The sequence below is a fragment of the Diorhabda sublineata genome, chromosome 1 (genome assembly GCF_026230105.1).
Source record: "Diorhabda sublineata isolate icDioSubl1.1 chromosome 1, icDioSubl1.1, whole genome shotgun sequence".
Lineage (NCBI taxonomy): Eukaryota > Metazoa > Arthropoda > Insecta > Coleoptera > Chrysomelidae > Diorhabda > Diorhabda sublineata.
This window is the reverse complement of record NC_079474.1, coordinates 8,676,371-8,690,092: the sequence shown is the minus strand read 5'-3', so window position 1 is coordinate 8,690,092 and position 13,722 is coordinate 8,676,371. Positions and strand designations below refer to the sequence as shown.

Sequence of the window (13,722 nt, the reverse complement as noted above, 5' to 3'; positions counted from 1 at the left end):
GGACTACACCCACGCAAGGTGCCGAGACTAAAGTGTATCTAAATTACAGATGCCTTTAAGATTTAAGACTCATCCAACAACAGCAATGGAAATTATTCTAGGCGTAACTCTACTGTACATTGTCATCAAAACACATGTGTCTATCACCTGAAAGGCGGATTAAAAAACGAAACCTACCCCTTCCCCCCCGAACAGGTAATTTCAGGAGTTTCTCAATATTGCCGAGTGTCAAAAGGTTTGTGAACAATTCCAATAGGACAGAAGGTGTTGTAAAAGAGATATAGCAATCTTATAAAAAAATAACAAATAGTAATGTAATAGTTGCAATATGATATAGGTTACTTCACCTGCCATTGGTTTTATGTCAGCAGTAGGTCGTTCTGTAGGGGACTTTTCAGTAGTACTTGAGCTTGTGCTTGGTTTAGATCCCTGTTGAAGACCCAGTTGCCTTTGCAACTGTAAAATTCTTTGATTCAAGTTTTCTACCTCTGTTGTATGTTTTTCATGTTCTTGTTGCTTTTCTTCTAAAATATCATCTCTTTCTCGCTCTAAAGCTGATATTTTCTCCAGATATTCAGCTATTTTAGTGGAATCTTGATTTGACTGTTCTCCACCGTCACTTTTTGATGAACTATCTTGTCTTCTAACCTCCTCTTTGAGATTGTTGTTCTGTTCAGTCAAACTTACTATTCTCTCTTTAGCGTTTTTGAATAAAGTTTTGAATCTCTCCTCTTTATCTTGACTTGTTTGTTTAAGGTTTTCTATTTCTTTCTTGAAATGATCGATTTGATCTGTTGTCGAAGTAATTTCACGATTCATATTCTCCACTTGTTCTCTGTGACTTATTTCCAATTGATGGACTTTCTCTTCCAATTCTGAACACTGGTTTTGAAGCATAGCTTGTTTATCAGCATTGGAAGATTGTTCCGACTTATATTGCTGATTCTGTTGTTTTACTGTTTCTAATTCTTTACTTTGCTCTTCATATTGTATTTTATACTTTTTAGCAATTTTCCTAATTTGGGCAAGATTGTTTTTCAAATCGGATATTGTCACATCTTTACCAGCGGTATCTTCGGTGAGTACCCGATTTTCTTCTCTAAACTTAATTATTTCAGCACTTTGTTGATCAACAGTACTTGTTAACTGGGTAACTTGAGCTTGCAGATTGGATACATCCTCACGTAACCTAAAAAAATTATTTATCAATAAATCAAGTCAAAACTTATGTTGATTCTTAACTATAATCAATAATCTTATTTCAGATATAAACGATGGGGGGCTCTTGTGGTGTATACGCATATCTTTAAAGACATAACACAGAAGATCATTGCAATATCAGAAATAAAAACTAAAAAATAAGAGTTTTTTGTTTGGCAATGCAGTAGAAATTCATAAAAAATACGCTGATGATATAGTACTTGTAACCAACAGATGCTCTATAATGGAGGCAATATTAAATAGTATAGTTGTGGAGGAAAAACGTCTGGGTTTGAAAATCAATGAAAAAAAAAAAGATTTGGAAAGCAAAGTCAATGTGGAAACGTGAAAGTTGAGGTGTATGAATTTATGGAAGTAGAAAATTTCAAGTACTTAGGCGTTATCATCAATAATAGAGGAGACAGGAGTACTGGAATTGAAGAAAAAATAATTAAGACAAATAGAGCCTTCCAAACTAATAGAAAATTATTGTAAAGTAAACTACTCACAAACCGAACGAAGATCAATATATATAAAACGATTATTAGACCAGTAATGATATAATCTGCTGAAACAATGCCAATAACAAGAAATGTTGAAGAAAAATTGAGAAGAACGGAATGGAAGATAATCGTTGTTGCGCTTTTTAGCAGGGAATGCCTGCGCAATATGAATGTACGTAACAGGCAATAGTTTTCATTGGTATTGTAGTGACATTTACATAACTTTATTAAATTGTGTACAATTTTATTTTATAAGTGAGGTGATTGAGATTATTGCTGTCTACAAAACGTAAATGAGAAGTAAATGTTTTTGTGGAGAGAAACAATAAACCTTTTGTACCAAATAACCTTGTCACAGTACAAAGTCAACAATATAAACCAACATTATAGAACTAGCCATGGTGGTTTAATTTTCTGTTGGTTATTGGTTCAGGAAAACAAAATAAATATCCCTGAAAACTTTCCACAGATATCAAAGATAACCCGCAATTTTCCATTTTTGTGAGGTATGTATCAAACGACTTAAGTGATGGTGGAAGATATCTTAGTTGTTGTCACAGAGCCTTGGATAGCATTCAGTAAAATATTCAGTGCCCTTCAATAAAATTGTGAGTATAGCTAGCTACTGACAGGCAAAAAATAAAGCTTTATATTTATTTAGCAACACAATTTCTGAATATCCAAAAATTATGCAGGTTTTAAAAAATGACAACTAAATACGTTCAAATTCTAAAACATATCAGCAATTTAAATCGGGCTTTTTAATGAGGAATGATATATATTGGCATTGTGAAATGATTATCAGTAAGCAGTGTTTTTGGAAAAATGTTCCAGCTGCTAGTCCCAATTAAATAGTTCTAGTTGAAAATGGTCCACAATGATCCACACTGATTATCAAATTAATCTTTCTTTATAGATATTGTTAAAAAATTGCAAACACTGAACATATTGCAAGGAAAAGGAAAAATTGTATCTGATTAATACTGTTTTAGCCTTACTGCTGTTCAAATGAAAACAGAATATTCATGCAAAATATCTAGCCGAGGATATTAATGACAGATTTACAGACTTGTGGGCCTATAAACCTTCATTTTTACCTTTAGAAAATGCATTTGCAACTGATGTCAGCTAATGCTGTACTGTTACACCACCGATAAAGTTGGAGCTATTGGAATTATCAGAGAATAAGTCCTAAAAAGGTTGAAGAGAAATAGTTGTTCAACAACTGAGTTTTGGAAAAATATTTCAGAAGAAAAGTAGTGTGCCAAGAGACTGAATTGGATTTTTGTGACCACTTATATATGTGAATAATTGAGGAGTAGAAGTAACAAAGGGGCTAAGTGATAATTGTTCGAAGAATGAGATACATGCATAGAAAGGTTCTATGTCCCATGGAATATGTCCTATCAAACGGGTCAAATGCCAGGACTACAAATTCCATAAGAAATCAAGCAATATAAAATGTCTGTCTGCAAGTGATCGGTCATTTTCGCAACAAAGGTGTGAAGTACCAGAGTACGTTTAGTGCCACGCTGATGTGGAATATTGCGAAGAACTATTCAAAATGAATACGGAACGTGCGAAAACGAGGTATGGGGAGATTAAGTGTTGAACAATGACAACGAATAAGTTTTACAGGAAAATATTAGAAAAAGATTTTCAAAATGTTTCATTTAGAGCGCCTTGAAGTGATACCTGCCGAAAATGTGATTTGTTGAATTGTGAAATAAAAGCACAGGGTGAAAGAAATTGCGCTGCAAAGGTGGAATTAGAGCTGCACCATCGAAAGGCAGAAGCAGCTACCATGCTCATGAAAAAAAGACATTGAATCGTCATAAGTCCCAGGAAGCACCACGAGTGTGTTCTCTGTGGATTTACAAGTCATGTTAGTACCTACTTTAACGCACTCTGACATGTTCTACATAACCCAGCTTTCATCCTATAACTTAGGAATAAACTCTGAAGATAACAAACATTCTGTCATATGTTGCTGGCATGAAGGAATGGCAGGATGTGGTGGTAACGAGATTGCATCTTGCTTATTACCCGTCCTGAATATGGGCATTACAGGAAAAAAGAATGTTGTGTGGAGCAATAACTGTACTGCCCAAAATAAAAACAGAATGATTGTGTTCATTTATTTGTTTTTGGTGAGTTGTGGACTGTTTGATACTATTGAATTCTTCAGTGCGATAGGGATTTCGCGTTAATCGAGAAAAGAAAGCGTAAGTGCGCTCCGATAGTACCTAAGGACTTACTCAATGTAATACTGTTAAGTACGCACACAGGCCCATTTGAAATACTAGATAAGGCATATGAAATTTTTTTTATGTACAAGCGGCAGTCGACATGACGTTAAATCTTAAACAAGTGCATATTAGCAAAGTTGTACGAATGAAAGTTGATTCCAAAAAACATGGCTTTTTGTTCACTGCTGAATCTTTTTCTGAAGGAGCATAAAAAATGTAAAAAATATCTCAATTAATCAGCTACCAAACATAAATAAAATTGGTCATAGCAAGAAAAAGCACTTAAGATCCATGATTCCATATCTACAAGATCATAATCACAAAGAGTTTTACAGTAATTTAACGATGTAATGTATTGGCACTTAGCCCATTTCCCACATGTTTTACTTTTGTGAACAATTATTCTGAAACTATTATTTTTCGTGATAACAAATTAATTATTAACTTAATAAAGTGGAAAATACATTTTTTTATACACTACTACTTTAGAGTAACATTTTTTTCTAAATTTTGACAGGTGATGTCTATGCTTGGCCTTGAGGAATCAAAAATATCTAGAATATTCTAATCAGGTCCTGAGTGTCACATTGCCTTATAAAAAAACGCACTTCAATTAAGTGCTATGTAAATAACACAAGATAAATTAATGTATAAGAGTTTGATGTAAAATTCGTGTTGAATTATATAAATTCTAAGCTTGAAGAAAATAGAATAGTAAAATGTGTACCTTGCTATCTCTTCCTGATGTTGATTATTCTGAATTTTCATATTCTTCAATTGCTCTTCTAATTTACTCTTATCTTGCTTCAAATTGTTTATTTCTTCATTCATTCTAGTGACGTTAGCCCTCTCGATGGTCAATTGTTTCGCGAGAGTTTCGCGTTCCGTTTGCAATTTCTTCCAATCCTCGGGACTGGTCCGATTAGTTTTTTCTATAAGCATATTAGCTCTTTGTCTCCATCTCGTACATTCAGCACGTAATGATATATTTTCGCTTTGTAATTGATCCGCTTTCGTTGTTAATTCTCTATTCTTTTCTTGCAACGGTTCCACTTCCGTTTCGAACCTATCAGATTTGATGCGCAATTCGGTGATCTGAGCAACCAATGTATCCCTTTCCTGTCTCAAAGTTCTATTGCTGTCTGTAATGGCGTTGAGCGTTTCTAATTTTCGCAAAACTTCGGCGTGTTTAGCCGCCGATATAACGGATATTTCTGTTTTTTGTCTTTCAGATTCGATTGTTATTTTAGCGTCTTCTAATTCCTTATTTAACATTTCTAATTGTGATTTGAGTCTTGAATGTTCGGCTTCGACGATATCGGCTTTACTAACAGCAATATCCTTTTCTTGTCTTAGATATTTGATAATTTTTAATAGTTGTTCCGAAGATTTTACTTCATCTTCAGTAAAGGATTTACTGAAGGAACTGTCGCCCATTGATACGTTTTGTGGTTCTGTAACTAAAGATTGTAAAGTAACTAGTTGTATGTTTAGAGCTTGTATTTGATCGTGTAACAAGCTATTTTGTGAATCCATATCGGCAAATCGAGTTTCGAGTTCTTGTTTTTCCTTTTTAAACAATTCTTCCCGCCTTTCCCAATCCACTTTTGATTGATCTAAAGCCACAATGGCATTCTGCTTCTCGACTTGGGTGACATTTAAGTCATCCAGTGTTTTATTTAATTGTTCTTTCATGTTAGTAAGAGCTTCAAGATCTACGGAATGTAAAGTAACTTCTCGAGCGTATTTATTTTCGGCGGCTTTAAGTTGTTCAATCAACTGTTTATTTTCAGATCTAGCATTTTCCAATTGCTCTTTAGCAGTCTTCAAATCCATATTTCTAATATTAAGTTCTTCTTGTAATTGAGTCGATTTACTTTTAATATTAGCGTTTGAAATGTCTTGATCGTCTAACTGAATGGAGAGTTCGCCTTCCAATTCGGCGCATTTTTCTTCCAATTCTTTAATTCGAGATTTATGTTTATCTATTTCTTGTGTTAACAATTCGTTATTGTCCACGGCTTCTTTGGCTTGTTTCTCCGATGCTTCGGCTATATTGAAATATTCTTCTGAAGCGTCTTTAGCAGTTTTCAATTTCTTCTTCAAAGATTCTATTTCGGCTTGTAGATCAGCTATTTGTTGTTCCAATTCTCTAACTTTACGGGTTTCGGCGCTACTATCGGGTACCGTAAACATTCCGCTCTTCAATTTCTTACTCAATTCCTCGTTTTGAGAAACTTTTAATTTGAGTTCTTCTCTAACTTCTGCCACTTCTTTTCGGTATTTTTCCGCTATTTCCTTTTCTTCTTCCATTCGTTTTTGTATATTTTTATTGCTTGTTGTCAATTGTTCGGCTAGTTCTCTAAAATGATCTTGTTCTTCTTGTAAACGTCTACGTAAAGCCGCGCATTCTCTGTGAGCTTCATCAAGCCGTGATTCTAATCTCAATTTACTTTCGGCGTCCGTTCGTTCCAAAGTTGCTTTTATTAATTCTATGTTTGATTTAATCAGATGTTGTTCGTGCGAATTTCTCTTTAGAGACTCTCGTTCTTTCAACAGCCTCTGTTCGGCGTCTTTCAATAGTGCGTTTTCTTTTTCTAAATTACCCAACATCACTTCAGCTCGCGATAGTTTTGTTTGAGATTGAAGCGTTTCATTTTTCAAATAAGTAGCAGCTTGTTCGTGTTTAATTATAGATTCGCTATAGATTTTGTTTTGTTTTTCAAGAGCAGTTATCTGTTTTTTATAAATTTCGATGTTGTTGTTTAAAATTTTGAATTTTTCTTCATTCAAGTCGGCGTGCGAGCTTAACTTGCAATTTAATCGGGTAATTTCCTTGACTTCTGCTCGCATATTGTCCAATTGTTCGAGTAGGATTTTTTCGTTGGCTGTTTTTTCTTTACGGTAAGTTTCATTTTCTTCTCTTAAGTGGTCAACTTGCTTAGTTAATTTATCAACTTGTGCTTCATATTCTTTAACTTTCTCTTCAAGTTGTACTTCCGTTCCGGTGCGGATTTTAATGTCCCCAGTCTCTGATGTGTCCATCACGTTAATTTCTTCTCCAGTCGTTTTGACGACTTGCATGTATAAGTTCTTGTACATATCTTTTTGATTGCGTAAAGTGGCCATCATTTTAATTTGTTTGTCATGTTCTTCGAGTAATTCGTTATGTGATTGAGCCAAATCATCTAGTTTCGTTTTTAGAGCGGCAATAGCAGCAGGATCGAGATTCTCGACTTCTTCTTGTCGTTCGGATAATTCTCTAACTAATACCAACAATTTAAGATTATTGGCTTGTAGTTCAGTTATATCATTGAATGTTACTAATTTTTTGCTAATAATATCGGCTGAATTGACGCTATCGCTTAAATCGTTATCTGTGGACGTTGAGGACGATCCAACTCGGGAATTTTCGATTTCCTGTAGTAGAACAACGACTTGCCTTGATAAATCGGATACTTCTTTTTTTAATCTTTCATTTTCTCTGCTTTGTATTCCTTCAGCTTTTTTACAGTTTGTGTTGGCGTCGCGAAGTTGTTGGACTTCATTTAATAATTGCTCGTTGGATTCTTTTAAGGAATCTATGGCATTTAAGCTTTCGCTATATTCCTCGTGCAATTTTCTTAATTTAGGAAAATTTCCTTCCATCTCCTTGATGATTGTTTCAATATAATTTTCGAGTCGAGCACATTCTTCCTCTTTATTTGCTAATTTATCTGACACAGTGACATACCGCGAATACAATTCAGAATAAGACATGCCTACTTTTGACATCTTTGATATAGAAGCGTTAGGTGACAGCATACCTAAAAGAAACGAAAAAGGATATTAAACCATCAACTTATCAATATTTAAGAATTGCATCCATGGAAGGTAGCTAGAGGAGTATATTTATGGGTCATAATTTAATAAAATTGGGTTTAAGTAACTTTGTCCATATTTTTAAATTCTACTTACTTCGACTCAAATACCATAAGACAATCTTAATTCTTCAAAATATTATAAAGTAAAAATTTTTATATGTTGATAGACCTAAGAGTACAATTTCTGTTGTAATATTTCTTACCCAATTTGAAAGAGCCTGCATAATATTAGACATAGGAGATTAGTAAAACTTGCTCAACTAGATTTTGGTAAAATTCCATCCTTGAACTTGTGTTGTGTGTATTTGAAAAAGGATAAAAAATCAGACAAAACTACTACTTTAGTTTCACAAACTATTGGGTAATACAATGATGACAATAATTTTTCTATTGATGAGATGAATATCTGTCAAACTCATTTTTTTGGTTTTACAAACATGTGAACCTAAATATACCATGAAAACTTAAAACAACATTATCAGTACATTTTGAAACTAAAACAGTTCTTGCAAAAAAATCGAAAATCGCAGAGGTATCACCTCGAAAATTTTAAAAAAGTTTTTCCCTGTATGCCAATTCTTAACTAATGCTTATTGGACCACCCACCATAGATATATTTTTTGCAAATTAAACAAAATGTTCATAGTTCATAGTAGCATTGTGGGCGGCCCATAATTAGTATATCTCATTTTGATAACTTTACAGCCATATATTTCAGAAGCCAGTTGACATATTTGGATAAAATTCCATATTTTTTCAAGTCTAAACTAATAGTACACTTCGTCACTGTTGATTCAGACCGGCATATGTGCAAGAATTGAGTTTTTGAGTTGTTTGTAACAAAAAATCTTTTAGAGTTCATAGTAGCATTGCCCAGAGCACATAGTCTTCAGATAGACTCGTCGTGTCCCACTTGACGTTACCAAAAGCCGATATCCTTTATAAACTGATCAAGCACTTTGGCTTAAACCCTTTTATGTCATTAGGCAAGCTGTGAGGTTTGCCCAAATGTTTGAGCCGCACTTAGGTGAGTGTTGGGCCTTAATGCCCATTATGTGCCTTTGCATGTCTCATGCCAGGTGTCTTTATCAATATCTGCCTAGCCCGCCTTGCAAGCAGATCAAACTAAGGCTGAAGTACTGAAAGGTAGTGTACTATGAGCAGACTTTGCCTGCTTTTTACTAGTGATATACCTGAACTAGAGAACAATACTGTAACTATTTTCGCAGACAGCAATGATCACAATAAAGCTGCAAGAAAGTTGCTCATTAATTAAATTAATGAATCAACTACACAGTAGAGAATGAAATAGAATTAAGCAAGTCAGATTGTCCACAGAGAACAACGTGTAAAAAACTATAGAGCCCATCTGGTAGTATGGAATAAAACTATGATGTCAAATCTAGTCTAAATATGGCAATTCTCTCTAAACAACAAATTATGGTATTATTTATGACCAGAACGTGAAAACAACAGAGCTTTTAAGGCATTTTACATGGTAAGTTAACAATTATTGGAATCAGTTGTTAATAAATAGCATTCATGTTGCATTTATGTCAAATGTATTGGCATCTTCATTTCCTGCCCAACTATTAGAATTAATTGATGGATCATATTCTGAGAATGGTCCCATGCACAATTATAAAATAAAACTTTTATGACTTAACATTTTATAACCTACCATATACTAATTTTATGTGAAATTTATTATCAAGTAGTCAGCTAATGAAAGAATTAGTAATAAGTAATAACGTACCATCACCATCAAGTCCATTTTTGGAATTCTCAAGAATTTCATTAGCAGATTCAAGTTCTTTTTTCAATAATTCAATATATTCATTCTTTTTCAATATTATTTCCTCGTTTGCTAATTCAGATTCCTTGTATTTAGTTTCTAGTTGACCATATTGATCAGTAGCAGTTTTTAAAAGTTGTTGCACCTAAAACATAATATAATGATGTAAAATAATTCGATACACATGAAAAATACTACCTCTGACAGAGCTTCTTTAAGTTCATCAGTATGCTGTTGCCCTTCTTCATACATATTTTTGTAAGCATTGGCCATTTTAGTTTTAGCTTCAATTTCATAAACATATGACTCGTTCATCTTAGTATCCAACTCTCTTTGATTGATCATCTTTTGCGAAAGTTCATCAATTTTATTTGTAAGGTCAGTATTGAGATCAGTGAGAGATTTGATCTGTTCTGTAGCCACTGTTAATTCTTGAGTCTTCTGAGATAATTTGGTTTCTAGTTGTATGCACAATGATGTGTTATCTCTTCTCATATCAAGAAGTTCTTCTGTCCTTTTATTAACTTCTTGTGTTAAACTTTCAACTTGACTGGATAGCAGTACTCTTTCTTGTTCTATCCTTTTCTCACGATACTCAATGTTCAATTTTAGTGAGGCTACTTCATCAATCTAAAATTATTATTATATGAATTCACTGCACCATGAATTTTTCATTTCTAAGACAAATACTGAAGCTGTTTTATTATACCACCATACAGGTATTATTCATAGAGAGCACATTGTTTTCACTCATTCCATAAGCGTACCATAGGAAGGAGAGTAGGAAATAGAAAGCCAATATAAATAAGTGAATACCTGCTTCTCCCAATAATACATCCAGGAGTTCTGCAAGGTAGGTTTTCATGTCAATAATGACATCTCTCATCATTTATGGAGAAAATGCTTTAAGTAGCAGAACCAGTCTAGAGACAAAAGACAATCTTTCCAGAAATGAAAGTCTGGCCTGCACATGGGGATCAAAGAAAACATGCCTTAATTTATCTAAATTAAAGTCGGTAGATGATTTAAATTATTAAGAGATCAGAAAAAAAAATAGTTTGAGAGTCAGTCCTTGAAAACTGAGTGGAGAAGACATAATTGATCTTGCAGATTTCAGTGAATCATCATTAACCACACCATACACAAAAATAAAAAAAATCTTAGAAGACAGTTTAAGAATCAATATGCAAAAAATATTAGAGGAAAATGAGAGTGACAATGTAAAAATAACGACTATCAAAGACAAATTTCTCTTTTCAGTTCTTGGTTTCTATTTTTATACACACTAATAATTGTTTTACTAATACTGAGTCTATTATATTGAATGATTTGTGTATTACAGGCTAAAGGGCCCAAATATATGCCTATCATATTCATTATATGTTACAGATAAACATTTAAATTGGCTAATGTTGACATTAATTCAGAGTTTAACGAAAAATAATGTTGAGATTGGACAAAAACTAGATATATTGGCTTCACCTAGTTATTGTGAAGACTTCTTTTATTATTACATTAGAAAATAGTGCAAATTTGTCAATTTAATAGAAAGAATGATTATTTTTTCAAACAAACTCCCTTGACCTTTAAAGGTACATATAATATAAGTTGCCTTACTTTTTAACCACATTTGGTTTTACGAGAGTATCTTTTATATCCTTGTCTACCACACAAAGATGAGACCATTGGAATTTCACGAAGAAACAACAAAGGCTAAGCCACAATAAAATAAATGATTCCTTGTAATTTCTTAAAATGTAAAAATTTTGTTATGTGAAAACTAAGATTATTTGTTTGTAATTTAGTGAATAAATGTCTTCATAGTCATTTTTCGTTTTTTAAAAAAATTTTTTTACACTGACGAAAGATCATTTGCTCCAAAATCTGAAACTTTTTCATAAAAGTTGAATGTTTCTGAATAAACTACTTGTTTTTAAATTCGCTGAATTCAGATTCTATAGTGAATTATATCTTTTAGATTTTTGTGTGCCATTGCATCATTGATATTGTTCTTTATTCCTTTCAGTTTTTTCTTTCCAATTTAGTATCTCTTCTTGATGTTCTGTTCCACCTGTTCCTAGCACTTAGATTTTGGTCTAATTTTTTACTTTTTCATTTTTCCATCTTGTTCTGTGTAGATATGCCTGTTCCGCCTAATTCTTCCCACAATGTGTTTTCAATTTAAGAAATGAATTCTGCTTTATATTTTTACCAATGGAATTGTGAGCTTAATACCAGCTCTTTTGTTATTTCTATGAATTGTAGTAACCAGATTTATAAATGTTTCTTCCAACTACTCAAACCAGCAATCTTCTGTATTCAGTATTGTAATTCATTTTTATTTCCTACTAAAAAGCATATACTTCATTTTCTCATTATTAATTGTCAGTCCTTTTTCTTTTGCTGTCATCTGCAATATTAGAAACATTTCTTGTATTTTATTTTTGATTCAGTTGACCAAAACCGCATAATCTGTACACATTTGGTGTTAATCATTCCAATATGATTTAACAATGTATTCCAGTGAGCTTATGAACAGCAAGCCTGGTAGCTCCTGGTAGTCTTATTTTACTTTTATCACAACTTGTCCTTATGTTCCCCAGTTTCAGTGTGGATTTTGATTCTTCTCCTCAATCTTATAAGTTTTCCAAGTGTTTTTATTTTCCCTAAATCACCTGTTTAAAATCTTTAAATAGTATGTTCATAATTTTTTTATGTTATTTGCCTTATTATCTATACTGCATCTGCAGACTTTAATTTTCTAAAATTATATCAATAGTCACTTATTATTGTTTCCATAATTTTTCTTTCATTATTGCATTCATATATAATGTTTAATAATGTTATTCCTCTGTAATTTGTGCATTTTGCTAGATCCCATTGTGCTGGTATGGGGATTATAACCTCGATTTATAATTTAATTTTAATCAAGATTAAAACTGAAACACTACATTTTAAATTTGTGCAACTCTACTGTTAACTAAGACAATGCAAATTCAAACCCTAAAACATTTCATTTATGATTATAAAAACCCAGGCTGTGAAGAAAGTTGTAGTTAACAATCAAGAAAATTACAAGATAAGATTAGCTATTAGTTAACAAGAATAAGATATTTACCTTTTTACAATTAGTAAGTGTTTTGCAGTAGTAGTAGAAGAAGAAACTTAATAGAATTTTTTTAAAAGATCTACTACATATGAAAAATCAGGAATTCTCTATTGATCTGTATTATACTTATGCCATTGCTATTTTTATATTTTTATTTTTTTAAGTATACAAAGCAATAAAAAATAAACAAAATACCTGAGCTAGAGCTTCACATTTGGCATTCACTGCAGTTTCCAATTGTTTTGCCAATGCATTCAAATCAGTTTGAAGCCTCTCTATTTCTGCATTGCGCCTGTTTATCATTCTTAAATGCTCATCTTTCTCATCAACTGCTTGGTTACGTTGGTGTCTATATTCAGATGCTTCAGCTTCCAATGTATTGCAATGTGTATGTAACTTATTAACTTCTTCAGTTAAGTTTGAAAGTCGATTTTCATGTTCCTTGATTGTGTTTGCTGCTAAATCAACTTTAGCTTTCAATGATTGACACTCCAACTTGGACCGTTCTACTTCAAGTTCTCCATCAGACAAATTCTTTTCTAGAAATATAAATAATATATCAAGTAAACCGAAAATCATATTATTCAACCAATAAAAGAATTTTGAGTTTATGTTTGAGTAAATTTCAATTTCTTTTAGCAGTTCTTCTGTAAGTTTTGTTTTTACTATTAATTTCCTGGTTTGATTTGGATTCTATTGGTAATAATTTTATTTATCTGTCAATTCCAAGAGAAACCACTATGTCTTGGAGAAGATAAATTTCACAGTTTCCCAGATCAACAAAACAATGAAGGGAACAATTAGAAAAATAGTACTTCACTTTTTACAAAGAAGGAATATATAAGAAATATATTTTTGGAAATATTTTGTAATACATTCACACAATTAATTTTAAAAAACAAAGTCGCACAATTTCACCTAACACCTTAAGGAACTAAACTGGTAAGAGAAAGGCAATGGAATTGATGTTTACATTAACAAGCCAAACTGAACAAAAACTTCA

General features: G+C 32.5%; 1 protein-coding gene across 4 annotated transcripts in view; it reads right to left on the bottom strand.

Annotated features, from left to right (window-relative positions):
* Positions 1 to 13,722, bottom strand: part of LOC130451535 (nucleoprotein TPR) — a 31,264-nt gene that overhangs the window by 15,710 nt on the left and 1,832 nt on the right. For all 4 annotated transcript variants that reach the window (XM_056790615.1, XM_056790633.1, XM_056790625.1 and 1 more), the window contains exons 2-6: positions 12,915 to 13,258; positions 9,809 to 10,240; positions 9,572 to 9,755; positions 4,680 to 7,758; positions 348 to 1,189 (exon numbers count right to left, since the gene is read on the bottom strand). In XM_056790615.1, the coding sequence (XP_056646593.1) occupies positions 348 to 1,189; positions 4,680 to 7,758; positions 9,572 to 9,755; positions 9,809 to 10,240; positions 12,915 to 13,258 (4,881 nt within the window). The remainder of the gene's footprint in view (positions 1 to 347; positions 1,190 to 4,679; positions 7,759 to 9,571; positions 9,756 to 9,808; positions 10,241 to 12,914; positions 13,259 to 13,722) is intronic.